Source organism: Caloenas nicobarica, chromosome 3 (genome assembly GCF_036013445.1).
Source record: "Caloenas nicobarica isolate bCalNic1 chromosome 3, bCalNic1.hap1, whole genome shotgun sequence".
Classification (NCBI taxonomy): domain Eukaryota; kingdom Metazoa; phylum Chordata; class Aves; order Columbiformes; family Columbidae; genus Caloenas; species Caloenas nicobarica.
The window spans coordinates 68,137,280-68,161,035 of record NC_088247.1 but is presented as its reverse complement, the minus strand read 5'-3'; the positions used below and the strand labels follow the sequence as shown (position 1 = coordinate 68,161,035).

The 23,756-nt window shown below is 39.5% G+C and overlaps 1 protein-coding gene across 2 annotated transcripts in view; it reads left to right on the top strand.

Annotated features, from left to right (window-relative positions):
• The window catches only part of MTHFD1L (methylenetetrahydrofolate dehydrogenase (NADP+ dependent) 1 like), a 159,629-nt gene that overhangs the window by 62,671 nt on the left and 73,202 nt on the right, over nucleotides 1–23,756 (top strand). For both annotated transcript variants that reach the window (XM_065630440.1, XM_065630441.1), the window contains 2 exons: nucleotides 3,872–3,940; nucleotides 8,625–8,736. In XM_065630440.1, the coding sequence (XP_065486512.1) occupies nucleotides 3,872–3,940; nucleotides 8,625–8,736 (181 nt within the window). The remainder of the gene's footprint in view (nucleotides 1–3,871; nucleotides 3,941–8,624; nucleotides 8,737–23,756) is intronic.

Sequence of the window (23,756 nt, the reverse complement as noted above, 5' to 3'; positions counted from 1 at the left end):
TTATTCTGATAGAGTCACGTCAGATAGATATTAAAACCTTATTGGCTGTTGAGCTTTTAAGGGCCGTTATTGGCACCAAACTTATTTAAGAACCATGGAAGGCAAATAGCCATGATGTGTGCTAATTGGAGTTTTTGCATCTTTTTTTCTTTGTTTTCAGCTTCAGAAACAATGAGTTGTGTCCAGAATGCGTATTTAACATGGGTGAAGTTTCCCAAAAAGTTAAAATGCACAGGAAGTGTATGGGAATTTTGCTTCACTATTTTTATCAAAGTGGCGACGAACTATCAGAAAGCAAAGGAGACAGGATTTGAGCAATTATTGTCTAGGAGGAGGAAGGGAGGAAAAAGTGTCCTGATTTTATTTTATATTTTACTTCTTCCCCAAAACCTTCTTTCCGGTCAATGTGGCTTGGGCCAGCAAATGGCTGTTGGCATGCTTACTTTGAATGAGCTGGTGGTCTCATCCAGCATAAAGTAGACACCAGAAGCTCCTAATCAGGTGGCTACAGTTGGCATGAGTTAACACTTGCTGGAGAGAGTCCAGCGCAGGGCCATGAAGATGATTAAGGGAGTGGAGCATCTCCCTTATGAGGAAAGGCTGAGGGAGCTGGGTCTCTTTAGCTTGGAGAAGAGGAGACTGAGGGGTGACCTCATTCATGTTTATAAATATATAAAGGGTGGGTGTCACGAGGATGGAGCCAGGCTCTTCTCGGTGACAACCAGCAGTAAGACAAGGGGTAATGGGTTCAAGCTGGAACACAAGAGGTTCCACTTAAATTTGAGAAGAAACTTCTTCTCAGTGAGGGTGACGGAACACTGGAACAGGCTGCCCAGGGAGGTTGTGGAGTCTCCTCTGGAGACATTCAAAACCCGCCTGGACGCCTTCCTGTGTAACCTCACCTGGGTGTTCCTGCTCTGGCAGGGGGATTGGACTAGATGATCTTTTGAGGTCCCTTCCAATCCCTAACATTCTGTGATTCTGTGGCTTGTCAGTCCTTAGGCAGGTTGCCCAAGAAGAGGATTAGGGCTGATCCGTGGCTGCTCAGGTAGCTGTTAACCTTGCCGTTGACCAGCTGGAAGATCTGATGTGAAGTTTTCCATTTGGCTTTTTTTTCTCCAGAAAGCTGAATAGCTATTACAGTTGCCTTTTACGTGGTAGGATTGTAAACTATCTCCAGTGTTCATGTGCTGAAAATGATCAGCAGCTGTTTCTCTTTTAGCGTAATGATCAATAGCTTATACTATATGATGATGGAAAAACTGAGATATAGAAAGAAATTGTAAAATTAACCAACCTTTTCCTTGAGATATTTCTGTTACCTATTGCCCTGTAGCTAATGTGTGGACATGGTTCTGCTTAGTTTTGTGTTGCTAGCAACTAGTGCTGAGCATCATTTCCTTCAGCTGGGGATGGAAGGGGAAGAACTGTGCTTCTGGTCTGAGAAATTCTGTCCCAGCTGGCTGTGGAATTGATCAAACAGCAGGAAAAAACAGGATTGTAGATCTACTCAATAAGTGTATTGCATACTCTGATTTTTATTTTAATGAATTCAAATTCTGCACTATGATCAATAGGAAAAAGAATATATTTGTTTTGATAAATTAGTAGGATTAGAAACTAGGGTTTAATGAAGAAATTGCTAGGATAGAAATTTGTTCCTTTTCATTTTAAATTTTTAGAGCTGGGACCGGGTATTCACTATTTTGTTTTGTAAGTGCTTCAGATTTGAAAGTCAGTCAAATCAGTTTTATAAAGCAAGCTGTTATATTGAACAGATTTTAAATTTAATATCCTAAGAAATACTCCTGCTTTAGAAAGACTTTTACAAATTACTAAAATAGAAGAAATCAAAGGCAATAGCAGTCTTAGATTTGTTTGGGTTTTTTTACATAGTCATAAAAAGCAAACCCATTTATGGATAAAATATTGAAGTTATATTTTATTCTAACAACAGAAAATTTTATGGGATAGTGGTTGAATTAAACATTATCAAACATTATTTTTGAGATCTGTTCTGCATTTTTAAGTTATCTAAAATAGTTACTTTATCTTGCCAATTAAAACAATCGATCGTGATAAAGAAGCTTGTAGAAGTGAAAAGCAACAATAATCTCATTTCTCTTTTTAACATGTTTTCTGTTTTCCTTGTATTTAGGCCGTCAGCTGTGGATTAGAGTAGTTGGGTATAGGTACAACATGGCACTGAGCTGCTTCTATGGAACTGATGGAGCCTCAGCCATTCCCGCAGAGACCTGGCATGCTGGTGTTTCCTGGCATTTTGATCCTATCTTCTAAAATTAACATTAAGAAACAGAAATCTGTTCTTTGCTAATTCAGAAGAGAGATAACTATATTGTTTTGCTACACGTTGCTCATGTTACGCCTTTGTGGGTCATTTGGGATTTGTAAACAGTGGGAGTTCACAAAATGCAAAGAACAAAGAAACATCTTTCCCTCCTGTCTCTCCTTCACCCTCCTCCAAGGAAAACCTTGTTATGCTTTAGTAGAAACCAGTTTTACTATTTTGGTTTCAATTCATTTTTATCTAAGACCAAATATTCCACTGCATTTGCTTTTGAAGTCTGTGTTCAGGTGTGATGCTCAGAAAGGGGAACCTTGAACTTGTATAAAATACTGTACTTATATAATGACCACGTGCTTTTATGTCTCTCATCTGTCTGTCATCTGGGTTTTTACAAAGAGTGTGATCGTTCAGATTTTGGATTAATTGGCAGGAGCTGTGTTGAGAGTTATACAGACGCTGTTTTCATTGCTCTGCTTTATTTGAACGTTACTGTTCAGCTCTTAATAGGATACTCAGATAATGTACCCATGTTTTTCAACCTTCATTTCAAACAGTTTACAGCACAGATAATATTTTTATTTAGGTTTAATGTTTCTTTTCAATACAATAATGTATTAAATTCATTTTTTTGTGTTCTCCAGCAAGCCTATGAGCTACTCCTTACAACACTACTGGATTGTTTTTCTCTCCATGATTCTCAAAATCAAAGTAAATTAGGAATAAATTGAAATATATGCTTGTGGTTTCTAGGTAGCACTCTGCATATAGTCTGATAGTGCCGTGAACACTCTGTAGCCACTTTTTTCTAAAATGGGCATTTAATTTTAGTGTAGAGGAATGTGATGACTTTCTCTTATTTTAAATTCAGTCAGTGTGTAATTTAAACTTAACATCCAGCAAAACTTTTAGGGAGGAATAAGATTATTTACAACTAAAAACCAGCAATTCACTCAGCTCCTTTTGTCCTCTTATCACCACAGTAAGGCATCTCTAACTTTTAATCTCGTGATGTATTCATTATCTACTCCAGTCAACTCTGCGTCTGCTTTCATCCTGTGTCTGTTATGTATATATTTGTACAAGTCTTGAAAAATACCCTTTCTGGTTGTTGCTAGCTATTGATTCATGCTATTGATTCTGTCATGAAAGAAATACATCTGTCAGTTCTTTAGGCAGTTTTAGCAAGTTATTGCATTCTTGCTTTCTCAGGTCTCAGTGGCCTATTCTTCCACTTCATCTTTTGGTCCCATGAACATCCTCAAGCTGATCAGTGAAAAACTCTGTTTCTGGTTTCTCCACGAAGTGGGGAGAATATTTGCTCTACTGTCTTTTAAGGGTATTCAGAGCAAAATATTTTCTATTTCTGTCTTGAAGTAACATCTAAATAGATTCTTTATGTAAGACTTTAACACTGCTTATCCATTATGTTTTATGAGCACAATTTCTTTTTCACCTTTGAACTGTAAGGGTTTTTTTTCCTGTTTTAGCTGTAAGCTTAAGTGTAACTCAGAGATGTTGCACCTTAGAACTGGCTTCCTTAAAAAATGGACTCTTGTTTTTCAGGGAGTAGCAGGCGCTTTGGCAGTTTTGATGAAAGATGCGATTAAGCCAACGCTAATGCAAACGTTAGAGGTGAGTATCACTTATGATGCCTGCCCTTCCTCTCAGACTTACCAATTCCATATTGTGCTTGTTGTGCTTCTCTCCAGCGACTGTGTTTAACTTTCAAGGTTCAAGCCAGGGTCAAATCCATAGAGGTATTTTAGGAAATGTTAATTTGTGTATGCTAATCACCTCTATGTGTATTTATACCTTTTTGGTGCTGTTTGGGGGTTTTTGGTTTTGGGGTTTTTTTGGGGGGTTTGGTTTGGTTTGTGGGTTTTTTTTTTCCTTTCTTTGAGACTCTGGCTTTAGCCATAGTTTTGCCTAGTGCTGTGAACAAGCTGCAGTGCACTGTTGAACTGCTTCTGGGCACACTGGAAGGCAGCTTGGGCTTCCAAGTAATAGACTTCCTTCTGTTTCCTATCTTGCTCTTCTAGGGAAGTTTCCATTTTTGTGTATTTGCTTTACATGTATGTTCTCATGATGATTCCCACAGCCCAGCATTTTGAGTGGAAGGTGGATGCTTCGCTGAGGCAATTTGAAAACACAGGAGGGTCTTTTTGCCTGTTTACACTTTTTCAGAAGAGGGTTCCCAGCTACCCTATCTTGCCATAGTGCCTTCGGAGACTAAATGAAGCTTTGCTGGTCTATGAGAGCAATGTTTTGCACTTGAGTTTTCTTCCACCAGCTCAAAGAATACAGAATTAGTACAACCTAGCTTTGTGCCCGAGCACTCTAGTATTGGCTTTTCAAACTAAGCTGAATGATGAACAATATTCATGGGAAGAGGGAGGAAGAAAAATAGGGGAATAATGAAGCAGTTATGGAAACAAATGCATTTGGAGAAAAATTAATGTACACGATGGAAAGTTTGACCATCAAAATTACATAGCTAGAATAGTTCACAACAGTTCCTGGTATGGTGAAAAGCTGAAGAATGTAGAAGGATACCAGCACAGTCCCTGCTTAGTAAAAATGTCTCATTTTCTACAGTGTATCAAAGTGATAACTACCTTTGTGCTTTTGTTTGGATGAGGACAACTTCCTACTCTCAGGGAATATTAGAAAAATAGAATGTAAGTCCTGTGATGTGTTATTGTATTATAGCCAACTTAATTGGTTTCTCCTGCAAAGAACATCTGTTCATTTATGTAAGTGTATGAAGAATATATGTGTGTCAGAATTTAATGTAGCATCTGATAGCAGAAACTAGAGGTCACATAGGATCAAGAATGTCACAGTCAGGACTGTGTATGAAATTACCACTTGGATAACATTGTATGCATTAAACATCAGTGTCAAGGTAGCTTTGATTCTGAGTGTTCAGTCTGCATCACTCTATCTGCACTTTGCATATCTGTTAGAAAATAATGTGGTTTTGTTGTGGTGTTCTAAAAGACAATTATAAATGTCAGAAGAGTTTCTTTTGATCAATATGCATTTGATTCTGGGACTTGCATTCTTTTCTTTCATTGTATTACTTTATATTAACATTTCTATGCAATGAAATTCCTGCTTTTAATGTGGTATTATTCCTTGGTGGGTTGATTTCCATCATAACCCTGCTACTCTGTCACCAGAAATGTCGCCTCAAGGCGTTAACGATTGACAGTGTTTTACATGTAGGAATGAGAGTAAAATCTCAAAATGGGAAGCATGGGGCAGTCCACCTACAATAACTGTAGGCTTCAATAGAACTTATACCCAGTGCTGTAGAATTGAGATGACTTTATTTCAAATGTACATAATGATTTTGTAGTGTTTATCCATGTTTGTCATGACAGATTTGTTCCCTTGTGAACTGATCCCTTAATGTTCAGCATTTATTTATACCATGCGTAACAGAGCAGCTGCTCTATGGGACAACTCTTTGTAGTTGCAGGCTGGCTGCTCGGGGATGGTCTCCTCGTGTTACATTTAAAGTGCCATTTGCAGTAAAGATGAGGGAAGGATGGTAATAAGTATTATAAACATCCATCTAGCGGCCAGACAACTTCAGATATTTATTGACATTCTGGGTTTATTTTCTTTTGCTAAAACTTGGATAATAAAATTTCCTGTACTGAAAACAGTCAGCAGAATGCATCCCTGTGCCACTGTTTGTTTCTCCATATAGTTTATTTATTAAGAGTGTAACGAAAATAAGTGGCAATCTGCAGCGTGGGACAGATGGGCTGACACAAGTTGCTGAAGCTGGCCTGAGAAGACATTGTTGTCCCTGTTCCAGGGTGTGCCTGAGGTTCCGCTGGAGTTCACTCCCTTCAGTACCTGCACTGTATTTTTCTTCCAGGATTCCTTTTGTAAAAAGACCATTCAAATAACTCCTCCTTTCTTCTGGTGGATTTCAGAGCCCCAGAGCAGTATCTGTCCATGCCAGTGGTTTAGTAGTACACTTGGATTTCAAGTTAGTGGCAGGGGGACTCTTGGCTACCAATATTCTGGATGTTGGACCCCACAATCCAAATCGTGTTCCCATCCAGGTTGTGTGGATGAACTCTTGGAAGCTCAATTGCACAGGGAATGTTGTGGGAGACCCTTCTGGCCCCCTTTCTGCATAGCAGCCACGGTATGGGCTGGGCCACCCTCATCATCTGCGTTTGTGCTTCCATACATCACATCTGCCCACGTTTGTGCTGGGCTCTAATGGGAGCAGCCCTGTAGTTGCTTGCCACAAGAAATTAAGGGCTTGGAAGAGTAAAATTAAATTTAGTGAGTAATAAAACACAAATCAGAGTCAGTCCTGTGGATTTCAATCTGCTAACTGAAAACTGTGTTCTTATTTATTCGAATGCCAGAAGGGTAAATACTGAGTTAAAGTAAAATTAAAACTTAAGGAAGTAAACCTTAAACTTAGGCTGGTTGAAGTGGTTTGCATTTTATTTTGCATAAGTTATAAGCTCTTTGGGATAGTGATAATCTTTTATTTTGTACATCACCTCACATTAGATTGATACCTAAATGCTATTATATAAGAAGCTTTGAAGGTCAAGTTAAATTTTTAGCATAAACGTGGAAAACTCCAATTGGTGTTGCACTATGTGGTCATTAGCAGATAGAAAACAAGAAAAAAACATCCTAAGTAATCACTGTTACGTCAGTGTGTTAGGGTGATAATAATCTGCATCATTCCTTTTGTTACAGGGCATAATTTCTGGTTTATTTACTTTTTCTGCTCCTATTCCACTGTTTCTTCTCAAATATGTATGATCTGCCGGTGGATAAAAAGCTACTTGTCTTTGCTCTGAACAAAACTATTAATTATGTAGAATTAATTCTAGAGGAAGCCATAAGAACAGATGCTTGTTGTTGATACATTTTATATGATTTGTATTCAGTGTTATGGAAACGGGAAAGTCTTTTTTCTATAGTAGCAAGTATTTCACTATTGTAATCCAATTATTCTCGTGTTCTATGGAAAACATGAAAATTTTTCTCTATGTAGGTTGTTTTCTTAAGACATTAAGGTGGGGAACAACCAGTTTTTATTATGTGGTTAATAGTTTCCAACTTGTGGTTCTTGAGAGTGTTGGATGTGGTCTGCAGCTGATCCAAAGAACACTGTCCTCCTTAATTGCTATTTCTGGTCAAAAATTGAGGAAGCTCGTCCAGTAGCTTGCCTGAAATTTTGCAGGTTGGCAGTAGCTCCTAATACAGAATGTGTAAAGAACATGGATGGAGATAATCTGAAGTTGTCTCCTGACCTGTTCTTTAACTAGCTGCAGATTTTTAAAAGCATTAACACAACGATAGGGATTTGTTTGCTTAAGTATTTTGCAGTAAGACAGTTGAAGTGGCATCCTTCCCTCTGATTGTGTACTCTGACTTGGAGAAAATATAGCAGTTAATATATCTCACCTAATCCTAAACCCTTTCTATAGATACTAATTTTCTAATTTCTATTTCCTTGTGATGCCTGCCAAAAAAGTAACAGGAAAGGTGAGATTTGCTTGCTATCTGACAAATTTCCGTGTGTAATTACTTCGTTAACCCTTTGCTTATCCTTTTGCTGGTTTAGGTTGCTCCCTGCTACACAGTCTATTTTACTTATGTATTTGTGTGGTGCCTAGCATAGGGGAATTTGGGTCTGCACCTGGGGCACCCAGGAGCTCGGCCAGCAGCGTTGGGTGCTTTTTCCATCGTATGTTAGCATCCCTGCTGCACCCCAGCCATGTCCCTTCCCTTTTCCCCCTCCAGCTCCTTAATAATCAATTCTGGTCCCTCGCTGCTTCTGCTGACTACTTTGCCTGCACAGGAATGGCAAGTACAGTCTATGAGGAAAACAGGAGCAGTAAGGGATGTAGTAGGGCAGGAGTTGGGATGGAGTAGGGCAGGAGCTGGGCTCTATTTAGGTACTGTCTGCCCCAATGCAGTTAGTGCTGATTGCAGTACATGCGCCAGAATAGCACACCGCAGCATTAGGGCAGTGGCAATACGAAACCTTAGTAGCAGGTTGGGTGAGAAGTTGTGTAATTTACCTACAGGTAGCACTGCTGTCCAGTACCTTTCTGTGGATGAAACAGGTTCTGACACCTAAGCCTGTCAGTGAATGGGGTCTCAAGCACTTGAGATGTACCTGCTCCCTTCCCTCTCTCAAATTATCTAACAGCCCTTACTTGTTATATGTGCTTTTGATTTATATCAATACTGCAAGAGTATTGAACTTGTGTTCCTACCTAACCATTAAATTAATGATACGTCTGTTTTTATCACTCAGGGAACACCAGTATTTGTTCACGCTGGACCTTTTGCTAACATTGCACATGGCAATTCTTCAGTTTTGGCAGATAAAATTGCCCTTAAATTAGTTGGAGATAAAGGTTTTGTAGGTAAGTAATTATTTTGCTTATTATATTATGGTTTGTTGGTAAGCTGGGAAACAGTGATAAAAGTGAATGGATAAAATAGCAGCGAAAGGTAAGAATCCTACTTCATTTTTTGCTAATATTAATAATAATCTTAAAGGGAACATGTAAAAAACCCAAAGCACTTCTTCTCTCACCCTGCCCTTTGTCTCGGGTGTTTTCTATCATCTGAATGGAAGTAGATTGGTGGCAGTCTTGAGTCTTGATCCAGGTTTTGGAGCCCAAAAAGTATCGCCTTGGATTTGGATTCCCCTCCATTCACTGCTTCCCTCAGGCACGAGAGCATATAATTCCACTTCATGCTTTTTTTTTGCCTTATCCACCTGTTTGTCTTTAACACTCCTTTTTGCTTTGTTCATCTTTGGCCCCGGTTTCTCTGTTGGGAGACAAAGTGGTGTAGCTGCAATAGAGGAAAACCTTTGTGTGTTGCCAGCTAAAGGCTCTTGTTCGGATTTTATTCTGCGTAACACAAATCCCCATGAAACTGGCTTCAAAATGAGACTGCCTTTGCTCTGCTGAGCAAAGAACTTCAGCATGAGTTTTAGGTCCTTGTCAGGTTATTAAAAGCAATAGTTCCTAGAGTAGCCTAGTTAAACAAACTTTGCAGGTAGTCACAAGTATAAATAGTTGTTCTAATGGCTGTAATTACTGTAAACTTTATGTTTTTTAAAAATACAGTGTTTCTGGGAGCTAGTCAGAGCACATGGGCAGAGATTACATGTAGCTCTTGCTGGTTTTCGAAGTACTATCATATCCTACCCTACACAACTGAAGTCTAAAATGACAGCTGCACGGTGTGCACCAGTCCATGTTGAGGTCACGTTTGTACAGGCAGAGAGCCCAATGCCTTGTGAAGCTCCACAGCAAAGCAGTTGGCAAGAAGCTCCACCACGTTCTGCTCAGTGAGGTGTGTGGCCGAACCCCGGACTGGCATTGGAACTCAGTGAGGAAAGCTGATCCTCTGGTTAGTTCAGACAGGAGGAATGCAGGACAGCTACGCCACAGTGCTGTAACTAGCTGAACAAGTTTACTCACTCTTGCTAAAAGTAAAAATTTTCACTGTTCCATGTTTCTCTTTTGCCATTGTTCTCATGGAGTTCATCCTTTCCTCGCATTGGATCTGGCACTCATTAGGTTCTTGTATGAGCAATGGCAGTTCATGTTTTGCCACGTAGGTTAGTTGCATAAGCTCATGAAAGACTCCAAGAGGTGCTGGAAGTAGCATATGTGGCAGAACTGCATGGCCAGGAGAGGCATTTTAGGGACCACGAGCTATGAGAATGGCTCTCAGCGTTGTGCAGCTGCTTCCAAAGCAGGAACATAAGAAATCTGTGACAGGGTCTGCAATTAAATTATTTTCCTGTATAGTAGAATAAATATCTTAATGTATATATGCTAGCTCAGTCACTATGATGATATTTTATATATTATTTTATTTATATATTTATTACTTTATTTTTTTATTTAAGCCATAGTTATTTTAGAGCAGAACATCCTGCAAAGTGTGCAGACAGTACTAAAGAGAATAGCATGGCCCTGAACTTGCACCACAATTTCACAGATACAGATATTTTTTATTTTCTGTCCTGGCTTAAGCAGCCTCCTTCCTCTAGCTGCTTGTTTCCAGTCCTGTGCAACCCCTCGCTTGCCAGCACACTTGTTTGCAGAGCCACGTGATAACCTCAACTGGAGAGTTGGTCTTGACTGAAAACAACTACAACAAAAAAAATCTTCTTCCTTCCCCTCACGCAGTGGCTGGGCAAACAGTCACATGTGCAACAGGGGGAAGGTGAGAAAATGCCACATAAGATGGTGTTTTTGCTGAAATAAATATTTGTAATATTATAGCCTCATTTGGAGCTTTAAAGTGCCAGTAAAGCTACTGTGCATGCACTAGCTAATCAGATTGAGCCTGCATTGCTGGAGCAGCTCAGCCTGTCTCCTTTCTCAGCCTTTGCTCAACTGTTTTTGCATGACATCCTGGCAGAAACCTGTTGCCCTTTTTGTTGGCTTAGTTTTCTGCTGACTTAACACAGAAGCAGTTCAGCTCAGAGTCACGAAAACACTGGAGCTGGGGCAGGAGAGGGTGATCTGGGACAGCCAGCAGCAAAAAAATAATCCGTTCCCACTGTTTGTATGACTGTGTGCCATGGCCAAGGCAAAAAAAAAAAAAATCCTCCCAAAATGTTCTTTTAAAATTTATTTTTAAACTTTACTTTCTCTCTCTGGCTTATGTTGCCTGTGTCTCTGCTTGCTCTGCAGCTGGAATTGCAACATGCTGTGCCTTTTGAGGTAGTGTCGGTTAACAACGGTGTAGACTGTCAGGTTTAAAAAAAAATCCAAACGAAGTTTAACCGTTGAGTCCTGTTGTGAACTCTCACTAATAGAAGGCATTCCCTACTTCAGTGTCAGGTATCCAAGTGAATCACAGACCCTCATTAGTTTGAGGTAGGCTAAGCCTTTTAGCTCATCTTGTCCATTCCCTCTTCCCTTCTATGTAGCTTTGTTGCTACATACTGACAACTCAGTCTTTTTGCTCTAATACTGAGTTCTCTTGGTACGAGTTTTACCACTGAACTTTTACTGCAATGTCTTGGCCAACGCTGGGTGACTTGCACTTGTCTGTCTTCTCAGCCTCACACTGCTTTGAGCCCGTTGCCATGCACATTCCCCCATCCTTGCTGTGAGCAAGTGTGGCCCATTGAGGACGACTGTGGGGCGCAGGCAGCCCCTGCAGCGGTGAGCGGCTTGTGCGCTCGATTCTGACATTTCATTTTTCTTTTGTATGAAAGATTGCCTAAACTGGCCTGTTTAACTAATTCTACGTTACCTGGTTTTGGTTCACCTTAGTTGTTAACCAGTGAGGACAGCTGACACCTCAGCGGTGGCGGGGAAAGGAGCTTGGTGTTTAGACTGAGTCCTGTGCTATGACTGAGTGGGGAAATATGCCTTTATCTGTATTTAGGCAATTACTTCTTTTGGGGTGCTTTGTTTTGTGGTGTTAACCTCTTTCATTCGCCTTTTCCTCTTCGTTGCTGTCCTCTGATGTCAGAATGCCAAACTCATGGCTGATCCACAGAAACTGGTTAATACTGAAGGCCACACCTGGTGTAAATTGCAGTTAAAGTTTTTAGTGGCAGGCCTGAGGATAAATTTACCACTTCTGCAAACCTTTAATTTTGCACAAATTTTTCTTTGTGCTTATGTTCTTATTTCATGGTTCAGGGAAGTGTGTTTTGATTTACTGGAAGTCCTCTTCTGAAATGACCTCTATGCCTCATCTTTCTTTCCTCCGTAGTTTCCCACCATTGCTTTGAGGAAGATTTTTGTGGGTAGTTTAGAGTGATTGCCTTCAGTGAACAAAGAACTGTTGTATTTGTTTCTCTGACAGTAGAAGTCCAACGTTTGGACCAACACAATGTATGATGTATAGTGCAAAACACTCGATTTAAACTCCAAAGATTACACTATTTAAGGAGCTAAGTGTTCCTGGTAATATTTTGCCATGTAAGATGCTGCAGTATAGGAAAGAAGCATTTCACAAAACAGTTTTGGGTGTTCTTAAACATGCACACACACTTCTCAAGGATTTGGGAAACTGCATGGATTCAACTACCCTGTAACTGCTGCCAGTTAAGAGTCTCAGTCATAAGCACTGGATGTATGCAGAACAAAATATAAAGTCCTTGCCTTAGAAAGACTTGCTTGTTACTCAAGGGGAAAGAGGTGACAAGTGCCTACTGACAGGCAGCTGACAAAGCACAGGAAAAATTGCCTTTATCACAGTAGTATTGCTGGTTTTCTCACCCAGCAGTTTTCTTTTTTGTGGTAGTTTTCAAGGTGGGGGGGGGAAGAGGGGTGGGGCCAGGAATTCTTGGTGTAATTTGCAAGTAGAGGAATAGTGAGAGGGTCTGTGGGTTTCAGGAGGCACGTCTCATGTTGGGGAGAGCAGTGGAAGGAGTGCAAAGAAGCACCAATGGGATGATATTTATTCTGGTTGCTGATGTCTTGAGTGTCTCACTGGGGATACAGGCTTGTTTAGAGAGAGGTGCCATGAATTGCACCCAGAAATGAAGGGGACTAGACTACAGAGCCCATACCAACTTGTCACCTTTCAGGCATGGCATAAGGACAAAGTGTTTTGCAGTCCTTGTTGACTCCTGTGGGCATGTATGCAGGCAGCCTTGCTAAGAAGGTAAAGGAGTTATCAATAAACCAAAAAAAGGAGAGGGAAATTTTGGTAACTTTATCAACACAGAATGAAGTTAGTCACTCCTTGTGATGAGTCTGGTACTTTGCTCGGGAAGAGGTAATCATTTCTGATGCTTAACACATTTAATATCATCAGGTCTTCTTGCGTCACATCTCTCTGCCGATCCTTCTTCCTCCTATGTTGGCTCCAAGTTCCTTTTCTGCATCAGTCTGATTGTTTCTTAATACTCTGTTAAGGTGAATAGAAAGGATGAACTACGAGGATTTTTATTCAGTGAATGCAGGCTGCCCAGAAGGTGTTTTGAAGACTTAAAGGATGAAAAAGGAAAGAGCTTTCCTGAGACATATTTGTCAGTGTGTCAGAAATTATTGTAATAAACAACTCAGCAGGTTGTCTTCTTTAATCCCTTGAAGGTGTTTCAGCTGAGGAAAGGCGTTGTTGTAAGTCAGAAAAAACGTGAAGCACGAATATGTTTTTGGAATCCTAAACCGAAGTCCTTCTGAAGTTTCTTTTTCAGGCCTGGACTACCTGTTTGGCGATTGCTTTCTTTTCCTACTCTTAGTAAGCCCATCCCATTCAATGCTGAGAGCACACTGTGCTAAGCAAGGTTAAGTGTGCCTTTTTTCTTTACTCGTGGCATATCAGGTGACAAGAGGGAGGTCACTGCAAGCTGGACCTAGGAAAGGTTCCCTTTCTGTTTCGTTCTTTAGTTGGTCCACTGGGTGTAATTGGAAAGACTTTGTCACACATTTTTAATGGTATAAAGTCAAGCAGATGCAGTAAATTTTTATAAGCTAAGTAACTGACTCTTTATTGGTATTAGAATAAACTAATGATGCTAGCTGCTCTGTCTGTTCAGTACATACAAAATTGTGTTTCAAAGGGTATCTATTTTACATAACTCTCATAGTAGACATTGTATAATAAGTTTATAAACCACCTAATAAAATTTGTATGAGTTTAATACACTAAGTGAATAATCTTCAATAGATTTTTTTAAATGTCATAAGACACTTCAATCTATGTTCTTAGTAGTAGTGTTTTTCCAAAAAAAGAAATAAAGCCCAAGTACTTTGGCTAAACTTCTTTTGGCAACAGTAGTTCATGTGATATTATTACATTTGAAAGTTGAGTTCAAGGATTTCCTTTTAATTTTTTATGTTGTTCAATACCACTAGGAAGGGGATCCATGTGGTGACCCTCCAGAGAGCTTTAATTTTTCACATTCTCTCCAGCATCTTTCTACCTTGTGTTATTTCATCTCTGACTTCTTCACGCGTTATTTTCGCAAGAAATAAAATGTAATACGATTACATTCCAATATTTTGCTCTTTGAACCAATGTGGTTTTTTTCCTTGCTTTAAGTGTTAAAGCAAGGCTAAGGTTTCATGGTACAAGGTGGTTGACAGCATTATCAGTGTAGGTGTCACTGGCCTACTCTGAAACGTGTGTGCTACAAACTAGAAAAGGCATGTTCAAAACTTTGCAGTGTTTTCTCTGATCCCATTCATAGTGCAGCTGCTCAAGCAGCTGTGATTAGCACAACTGTGGCAGTGGGCTGTCGGGGAGAAAGGTGATACTGTGTTAGCCAGTGTTGCTGCAAGGCTCTTAAAATCATGGTCTAATAATACAAGGCACAGTGGTACCAGAAACTGCAAAATAAGGTACCATTGCTGCAAAAGGATTGTGAATCTTTGCCATTCACTTGGGAATGGTGATGCCATTCACATCCCAAGTGCCCTTTTTATTTCTTTCTTCACATTTATCAAGGTAAAAGTAAATTCAATTTCTTTCACATATTGTAAAGTGGAAACAAAACATCTTCTCCTGTTCCCCGTTGCTTTTAAAATCTTAGCAAATTTTCTTACCGGTAAGCTGGAAAGTCTTCAGAGACAAGATGTCATGCGACACATTTTCTTTCACTGACAGGAATTCAAAGTTCCTGAAAGCTGAGCTTACTTACAGTTTTGTCACGAATAATCTGGGTGCAAATCATGCATCCCTTGCTTATGGATTGCTGCCACTGAAAGTCGGGTGACAATGATTTAAATGACTTTCTGTTGCAGAAAATGCTTAACACGGTCTCACAGTAATTTATGAATTATTATGCCAAATGAGAATCAAAACTTTTCTTATACCTTTGTGTGTTCAGAGTCCTTGAGAAAGCTCTGAGTGACTCCACATTTTCACTGCAGATCTCTTGAAACTTTTGCTTCTGGCAGTTCTGATCTTTAGGATACATTGCAAAATAAAACTTTTCAGAAGGAAGATTGGGTAGAAGAGAGCTGTTGTGAACGTTTTTGTGTGTCGGGAACTATTCTAGCATTGACCTTAGTATAATATGTCACTGTATTTCAGAGTTGAATTAATTTGGGAGCTTGTAAATTATGCAAAGCTAAGCTCTAAACTGAAAGTTGATATTGATCTTGAACTAATGAATTATGTCTAACTAATATCACACTTTTCATTAAAAAAGTGGTATTATGCCCAATAAGGAGAGGTGATGCTATTTTGAAGAGAAAAGCTCCCACATTGTGGACTGTCTTGCGAGATTTTATCTTTTTCCCTTTAAAGAAAAAATAAATCTGCAATGTGTTAAAAATTCACTTGGCATTCCCTCGCTACAAAACATATTTGTGAATGTGTGTTCCCAAATCTGTTGTTGATATTCAGAATGTTGAGGGGCAATTTACCGGAATAAAAGAACATGTGATTATAAATCATCAGCCATTTAGTTGCATTGTCTCCTTTATCTGACAAGTATATCAGATGATCTCCTTCATAAACTGACTGAGCTCCAGTTTGAAACTAGCTGGAATTTTTAACTCTTGCTGCTGCTGCTGGTAAGCTAGCTGGGTTTCTGTGGCCAATTTCGACTCATTTACTCTTGTTCTGTAGAACTGTTTTCCAGCTTAGTCCTTTCTTTCACAGGTGATAATTTTCATACTGTCTGTCTAACTAAACAACCATAGCTTGTCTAATCTTTTCTAATTAGTGCTAAGCTTGCCATTCCTATAAAATAGCCTATCTGCCTTTTCAGGTGTTCCATCTGTTACAGTATTCACTTTCTTCAACGTATGTGCATGCACAGAGCTCTGCAAAGTCACTCTTGCCTTGCTGGTGTTTATCTTCAGATCAATCACCATTTTTTTTTCCTCATTTTCCTTACATCACTCATTCTGTGATTGACTTCATGCTGCTAGGCTCCCACACTCTGATGTCTGGAAGTACAAAGTTCCCAAATTGCAGGTCAGATTTGTGTCATTGATCTCCAGTGGCAATGGCTGTTTACTAATAACTTTCAAATCTGTTTCTCTTCATTTCTTTCTAAACACCACAGCAGCTTTTTCGTGTGTCATATCCTAGTTCCTCTCCATGTTGGCGATGCTTTCAAACTTTGTCATTGGCAATAATCTCCATCAGTGTTACTCGTTCTGCTGAGGTTGTTTAGCAAATAGTAAATTAGAGCTCTCAGGCTGGTCCTCTCCTGTCCCACAGTTCTCCTGTCATGGCTGACTATTCTTCTCTCTCTTAATCACGTGATTATCATTTTTTTCTAGTCTTGCTGAGACATTCCTATGTATTGCTGTAGCAGGTTTTTCTCCTGAAGGCCAAATTGATGAGATGTTGTCACGTTTTCCTTACTGGAGAAGGGTTTGTTTCTGGCATAGCCTGCCTCTGCTACACAAAGCTTATAGTTCTTACTTATCTCAAATTTTTTTAAATTATTATTTTCTCAAAAATCTGTTTGAAAACCGTTAAGCCTGTAGTCACTCAGATTTCCCCCCACTCCTCTAAATTACTTAAGTACAGGTTTTGATACTTTTCAGACACAAGGCACCAAGAGAAAATAAACTTATTTAAAATGCTCGTACAAGCTTTATGTTGTGTGAGGTTTTTTTTTTTCTTCCAGGATTTTGAAATTCCTGATTCACTCTTCATTAAGAGTGGTGCATTCAGCTCTTCTATATTTTTTTTAATTTCATCTTTAATATATTGTGTTGACCTTACTTTATTATTATAGCTTCTACTTTTTAATTTGTGTAGTTTAAGACCCTTGCAGTTTGGTTTAATTTCCTTTGCAAGCTCTGACACTCTTTTTCTAGTGTAGCAACACTGTCTGTCTTTTCCTTTCTTTTAAAGCTCGTGTAATTACTAGTTAAATATCTCTGCTCAAAAAGGCCACCCTGCATGGTAACAAAACTATGCATTTGGCTACTTTTCCTCCTAGAGACCAGGAGTTACCACTGTTCTCGGCCCAGATGTCATGTCAGAGACCAGAAATTTTAATTGGTACATTTAGAGGAGTTCGAATTCATGGGTGAAGAGATTTCAGTGTGAGGAAAGCAATTTAAAACATAACGATGGCATGATGGAAGATAATGAAGCGATAGCGTGGCCTTGCGTGGTTGTTTTCAAGTTTTTTCTTAAACTTTGCTGGTGAATGCATACTGCTGTGTGCATCTCTGGCAAAGAAATTATATGGTTTTCTCACAGACTAAGAGCTGTGAAGTAGCATGTGTGTGTGCTGGTCTGGTGCTGACGATCCCATTCTTCTCCACCAAGCAAGTGGAGAATTGGACATACATAACTTATTTGAGAAAGCCACGCTTTGTTTTCTTCATAGTGGGTTTTCAGAGTAGAAGGGAAATGTCATGCGATAGTGTTTGAACTGGGATTTTATTCCCGGGGGATTTGCCATGGTGATGATGGGGAGGCAGGAAGGGCAGCCTGAGTGTTCCTGCTGGTGTCTGGTAAGCAGAGCTGGCTGGCTCCTGAGGAGCTGGTGTCCTGAGGAGACCTGTCCTTGCTCCTCCTCCTTGCCCAGGAAAAGACGAGGAGATAGAGCTGCTGAGTCCATCATTTGTCACCAGCAGCTCACGTTCTCAGGTTGAGAACTGCTGGTCTCGTGGCCGAGGCACTGTAGTGCATGTCAGGAGGCACACGTACAGCTTGTGACCACCTCCACCCTTGACTAGCTTCATGGCCTTACACAGGTAATTTCAGCCTCCATGCCTGCATATGTAATCCCGTTCTTGCTGATTGGTTTATTCAGTTTCTAAACTTTCTTAGGGGCAAGAACTGTCTCACCAGAGCAAATGGAGGGATGCCAAACACTACAGTAATAAGAACTTTAAGGTAACAGGACTTTTGTAGAGCCATGGCAGCTGCCAGTACTTAAACATGTGTCAGGAATTCACTGACAAGCCGACATGGTATTTTAATGCTCTGTATGCTGACCTCTTCTGCAACATGTTAGAGCTTAACACAGCTCTTCCCTCTGTCAATGACATTCATACATTAAAAGTACAGAGTGTACAACTGTTAAGGGCTATATCCATTATGCCGGGTCTCAGGACAGTTATCCAGAGGTAAAAATAGATAGGAAAGATCTGTCATTCATTCAAAAAGTAGAGACACTGCCCAGTTCCTGATAAAATACCATTCTACTGAGTAGAAACTGATGATATTGCAACTTCTCTCCTATTCGTTTTCCCTTCCCTCCTCACGTTAGCCATCTTACCTAGTTTTAAAACTCCCAACTTGTATGAAGCAAATAAGCAGTTCCTTTTGTTCTTTTGTTACCTACTGGCTGCATTGCTTTTATTTATAAAAAGAGAAGAACCAGAGGTTAAAAAAATACAAACAGTAAAACATAATATAAGCTAGGAAGTTCTCTCAATTTATCACTTGGCAAAGGAAATAAAAGCAGGCTCCCTAGCTAACAGCGTTACTTTTGCTTGGGGTTATTTGGCAGAAAATCCATCATCCTGTCTTCATTTGTGAGTATTTCATATTGACTTACACCCTTTAGCAAGGGTCAGTAGGGCAGAGTATGCATAAAGAGTTCAAGTCGCTTTTCAAAGGCTGAATTTTAATTTTAGTGGATGGTGTATTTTTAATATCATTTGGAAATGAAAGGTCTTTATTAGATTTTTTGTTTGTTTTACTGGCTTTTTGATACTGAAATCTAATATTCTTTTTTATGGACTACTTGCATAAGAATTAGGTTTGTTCGGACATGTCTGTCATGTTGGAGAAACCTTCACTTTGCTTTTTGTTTTCTGAGCCATTGTTCTGAATCTGCAGGCAGGAGTGCTTTGTTGCCTGCTAGCTTTTATAATTAAAATTGTTAATAATGTACAAATATGAAGGGGCCAATATTTGTTTATATGTATATTTACTTTGTGAACTGTTGACTTAAATTTTCAAACCTCCAGAGGAGTCCATACAGATGTGAAACGTGGTAAGGACATAAATACGTGTATTTCCATTTTTTTATTACGGCAGTTATAGTTGGCAGAGGTTTAATATAATCCAGTACAAGTTTATATTTAGCAGAGTTGATTTTGTGTTTTCCGCTGGTATTCTATAAACACGTGCACACTAAGAGCTCAGTTAATGGGTGTTTCAGGGAGAAATGTTCAAAGCTACATTGTCTTCTTTGGGATCGGAACTCTGAAATGTTTTCTTGTCCTGTGCTACCCTCCCTACCAGCCCAATTGAAATAATGTCATGGTTTGGGGAAAAGATTACAGTATGTCTTTAGATGTTCTTGGAAGAAAAATGCACATGCAGAAGTTCCTAAGATTTTTATTTGCACATGTTTTACTTTGCCTCATAAATTTTATGACATACTCTATAAGAGAATATAAAAGAAAAATACTGTGATTTCTCAGAAGGTAGGCTGACTTCAAATTGGGGTTTGTTTTGGTTTGGTTTTTAAATTTTCAAACAACAGACCATGTGTGTTATTCTATGCTGAAAATGTCTAAATATAATAATTCTAAAAGAAATTGTTATTTCTCTTTGAAAACATAAATTAAGTTTGCTTACATATCTGATCGTATAACCTGGTGGGATTAACTTTAAAGAAAAAGATCAATAATTCATGACTAGTCATATAAATATATTTCTAAACCATTTCTAAACATGTTAATTAGATTGCAAATAATACTAGGTTATATATGGCCAGTATGATTTGCTAATGGGAAGTGTTCCTTTGGCACATGTCCAAAGCGCTTTTGAAGGTCAGATGTTGACAGTATTTGAAAGTGTTCAGAGACTGTTTTCTGATTATATAAAATAATACATTAAAAGAAAAGATTAATATCTTAAGTGGTATATCAGGGACAGTCAGCTGCTCTGACCTTGTCATTTTATTTTTGCAGGTTTATATAACTGCCCTGTAATTAATTTGATTTGATTTGATTGAGAAAACAGATTCGATTCAAATACAGTAAGAGAAAATGTGGGCTACATATTTGTACATCTTTGAGTGGCCTGTCTTTTATATGGTGGGTCTTTTTGTTGATCCCTTTATCCTTGATTTGCTATACTGACAGCTTTATCGAAGCTGACAATCTCAAACTCTTCAACTTTGCTTCCTGAAGTAATAAGGCACATGCTTGTAATGTATCTTCAACTTGGCCCCAGCTGCAGTCTCTGAGTGGAAATGAAGCTTCAGGGACAGAGCAGATGCTTTACATGCATGAGGACGCTGCGTCTATCCTCTGCCTTCATCTACTGCATCTCAAACAGAGCTCCCAAGAGGCTGAGTAACAGCTTCATAAATCAAAGGTTGCAGATTCAGCTTTTCCTGCAGCCAATTAGGAACTGAGCGTATGGTTTGGGGTCCTTTGCTGCACGAAGAGTGAAAAAGCACAAAAATGCGGGGGAGGACCAAGGGCAAAAGTGTGGCTGAGATGACAAGGTGATGGGCAATTATTAACAGGAACTGAAAAGGAAATTAATGATTTATAATCTTTAGTAAAGGAGTATCCACTAATAATGTACAAATATTGCAAAAATGATAATGAGTAGGTTGCAATGGCAATTCTGTTGCCTTGATTACATGAATTGTGGTTAAGTGGAGAAATTCACAATAGGCATTGAAGGATTAGCCATGAGTAGTTGAAAGGATTTGTCTTGTAAACTAGAAGAATTATGGTTTGGTTTGATTTTAGTTGTGTTCTTAATTGGGAAATCCATGTAGGAAAATCCTTCTCCATGTGGGATTTGTTGGTGTGTGACCTTAGTACTTTCACTCTCCTCAGTTTATAATTCTTTCTCTAAGACAGATTACACATATGTACACACATATGGTTCAACAGACACAGTTATTTTCTGCAGCAATTTTAACCAGCTGAGTCCTTTTTCCTTATCCAAAAATTACAGGGAAAACAGTAAATACATATTAATAAGTTTGACACAAGCTATCAATCTTACACTTTGAGCAGAGGTTCAAATACTGGCTTTGTAGAGTTTATTTTAAAAATATAGGCGATTACAACCAAGCTAATGCCTATCTACAAAAGGTATTGGAGGGCTTACATCTGAAAATCTTCCATGATTTCAAAAGTTGCTCCTGCTGTATTTCTCCATGCTTGTGGCTATTACATAAAGTCTGTGCAGCACGGTGGGCTTTATGTGCCTGCTTCTTTTGTCCTCATCTGTTCTTCTGTAGCTTGCGCTGCACGTTCTCACCACAGCAATTTTTTCACATCTCGTAAAATACTATAAACAGTATCCTGTGCTTTCTCTCTCTGTGGAAAGGCATTCTGTGTATTATCTTAAATTCTTCGTGTGTTTGAAACATCTATCACAATCTTTGTAGAATTTCCACCAGCAGAGAGCTATCCAGCTAAGCTCTCGAGATGGTCTTTTAATTTACAGCCTTTGCATCAGATGTTTCACTGGGCCATTTTTTCATCAAGACAAACTGCTAGTGCGGTGGAATGCTCTTCTTTCTGGGGATACGTAACAGGAGATGCCCTTTTCCATGGATTTCTAAAACATGGCTCAGTAGTTTTGTCAAGAATAGTGGCAGTGGTGTCCCCTCCCAGGCCAATCATGAAGAAAAAGCATTCTGTCTCCTAGCAAAGACTAAGTGGAATGAAACCTCCTCCTACAAGGAGGATTTGCTGCATGCATGCACTGAAAAGATAGTGCCAAAGTCATGGGTGAGATGGTAATCATAATAACCAGGCACTCCCCAAGACTTTAAAAGGGCAGAGTGGGGAATACTTCTCATAATGTGTGCCTCGGTTAAGAGTCTGGGGGAGTTTTAACAAGGCAGCAGCCCAAGGCAAATCGTTGCATGCATTATGGGATAGGCTTACGCTGCAGTGATTGATGATCCGTGCCTGGCACGCCTCGGGTGATTGCACCAAGTGACAGGAGCATTGATCATCCTGATTCAGCGATGGCTCTTTGTTGTGTGGCATCCACCAAAGCTTCAGCTGACACCTCTGTCCCACCATCCATGTACAGGCGCTTTTGTTTTGTGGTGAGAACAAGGAGGAGCGCATGTGGCTGGCAAAGTGATGTCCTGGCCTTGCTGCCTCTCGCAGCCATGCCCGTCTGAAGGCATGCAAGAGTGTGTGAGTACCCACAGCCCAGCATGTGGTGGTGATTGGTTAAATGGAGTTGTCTCTGAGTTATGGTAGTCTCTGAATGTACCTTGCATGGCTGTGAAAAAAAAATGTATTAGTTATTCACTACTTGTATCACTCATTGCCTGACTCTGCTGCTCTTTTGAAAGTATGTCACCTACCAGGGTGTATGTTGAAGTGGTGTTCTGTCCTTTATCTCCTCTCTTACCTTTTTCATGAATCAGTACAGTATTGGTGCTAAGGCAAGTGTTACTTCATGGCCATTTGATGAAATGGGTAGAACATTTCCAGGGAAGAGATCTTCAGGCTCTCTGCCTGCCTGTTGAAGTCAGTGTTTTCCAGATGCCTGTAATGTGACTCCTTAAAGCATGTTCAAAGTCCATTTTCTGTAGCTCTTCCAAAGGCAGTAGGAGGAGCCAAAACCTGAGAGCTCAACAAAAAGCAGCTTCGGTTTGATGGAATGTGCATTTGTGGCAGGAGCTTCAGCCAACTGGCTCTTTTAAAAGTGAAAGTAAATGAAAGTCTATTAGTGAGATACCCAGAAAGAAACATGGTTTACGTGTGATGAAATTTATTTTAAGCACTTAGGGTAATACTGTGGGTACCATAAGTTAATATACTCCGTGCAGTCAGGGAACTGTAGAAGAACGGCCTTAAATGAAGAGCCATCAGTGCTGTTGTTAATTATTCCTTTCACACAACTCCATATAAAAAAGTGGTGAGGTTTTAATTTTGTGATTACCAGAAGGCTAATAATTCTTTCCAAAGGCCATGATGATCCCTTAAGTATGAGATAACGTAATTGCCTTATTCCTGTGCCATAAATTGTGCTTCTTTTTAAAAATGTGGTCATCTGTCTTATGAGCAAATGATACTGTTACCTGAAAGGAAACGTGCTATGAATGGTAAAAGGATGAAACCTGAAAGTCACGCTTCTTTTGTTAGAATTTTTCTAGTTAATATTGTAAAGAAGGAGGTCAGAAAGGGGAGAACTGTGTATATTTGCTTAGGATATTCAGCTATGCCATTCAGCCATTCATGTCAGGGGCCAACACTTAGCCTATGAGTTATGGATCTTTATGTGAGTATAGGGCACAGGAGTTAAGAGAAAGTGGCTCTAAAACCCCGCAGGCTTAGCAGAGGAATTCAGAGAAACATGTAGCCTGTGAAGCCACATACACCTCACTTTATTTCTGTTAGAATGAGTTGCTTGTGGTTTGTAAGACGTCTTCAAGTTTTTAATGCCTGGTGATAAATCTAAATAACGAGCTCATTATTAGTGAGCTGCGAGAAGATGTCAGATATTACAACTGAAATATCAAAGTATGGTTTGACAAGGTGGCTAGGGATAAATTAACAGTTTACCACTGATGAAA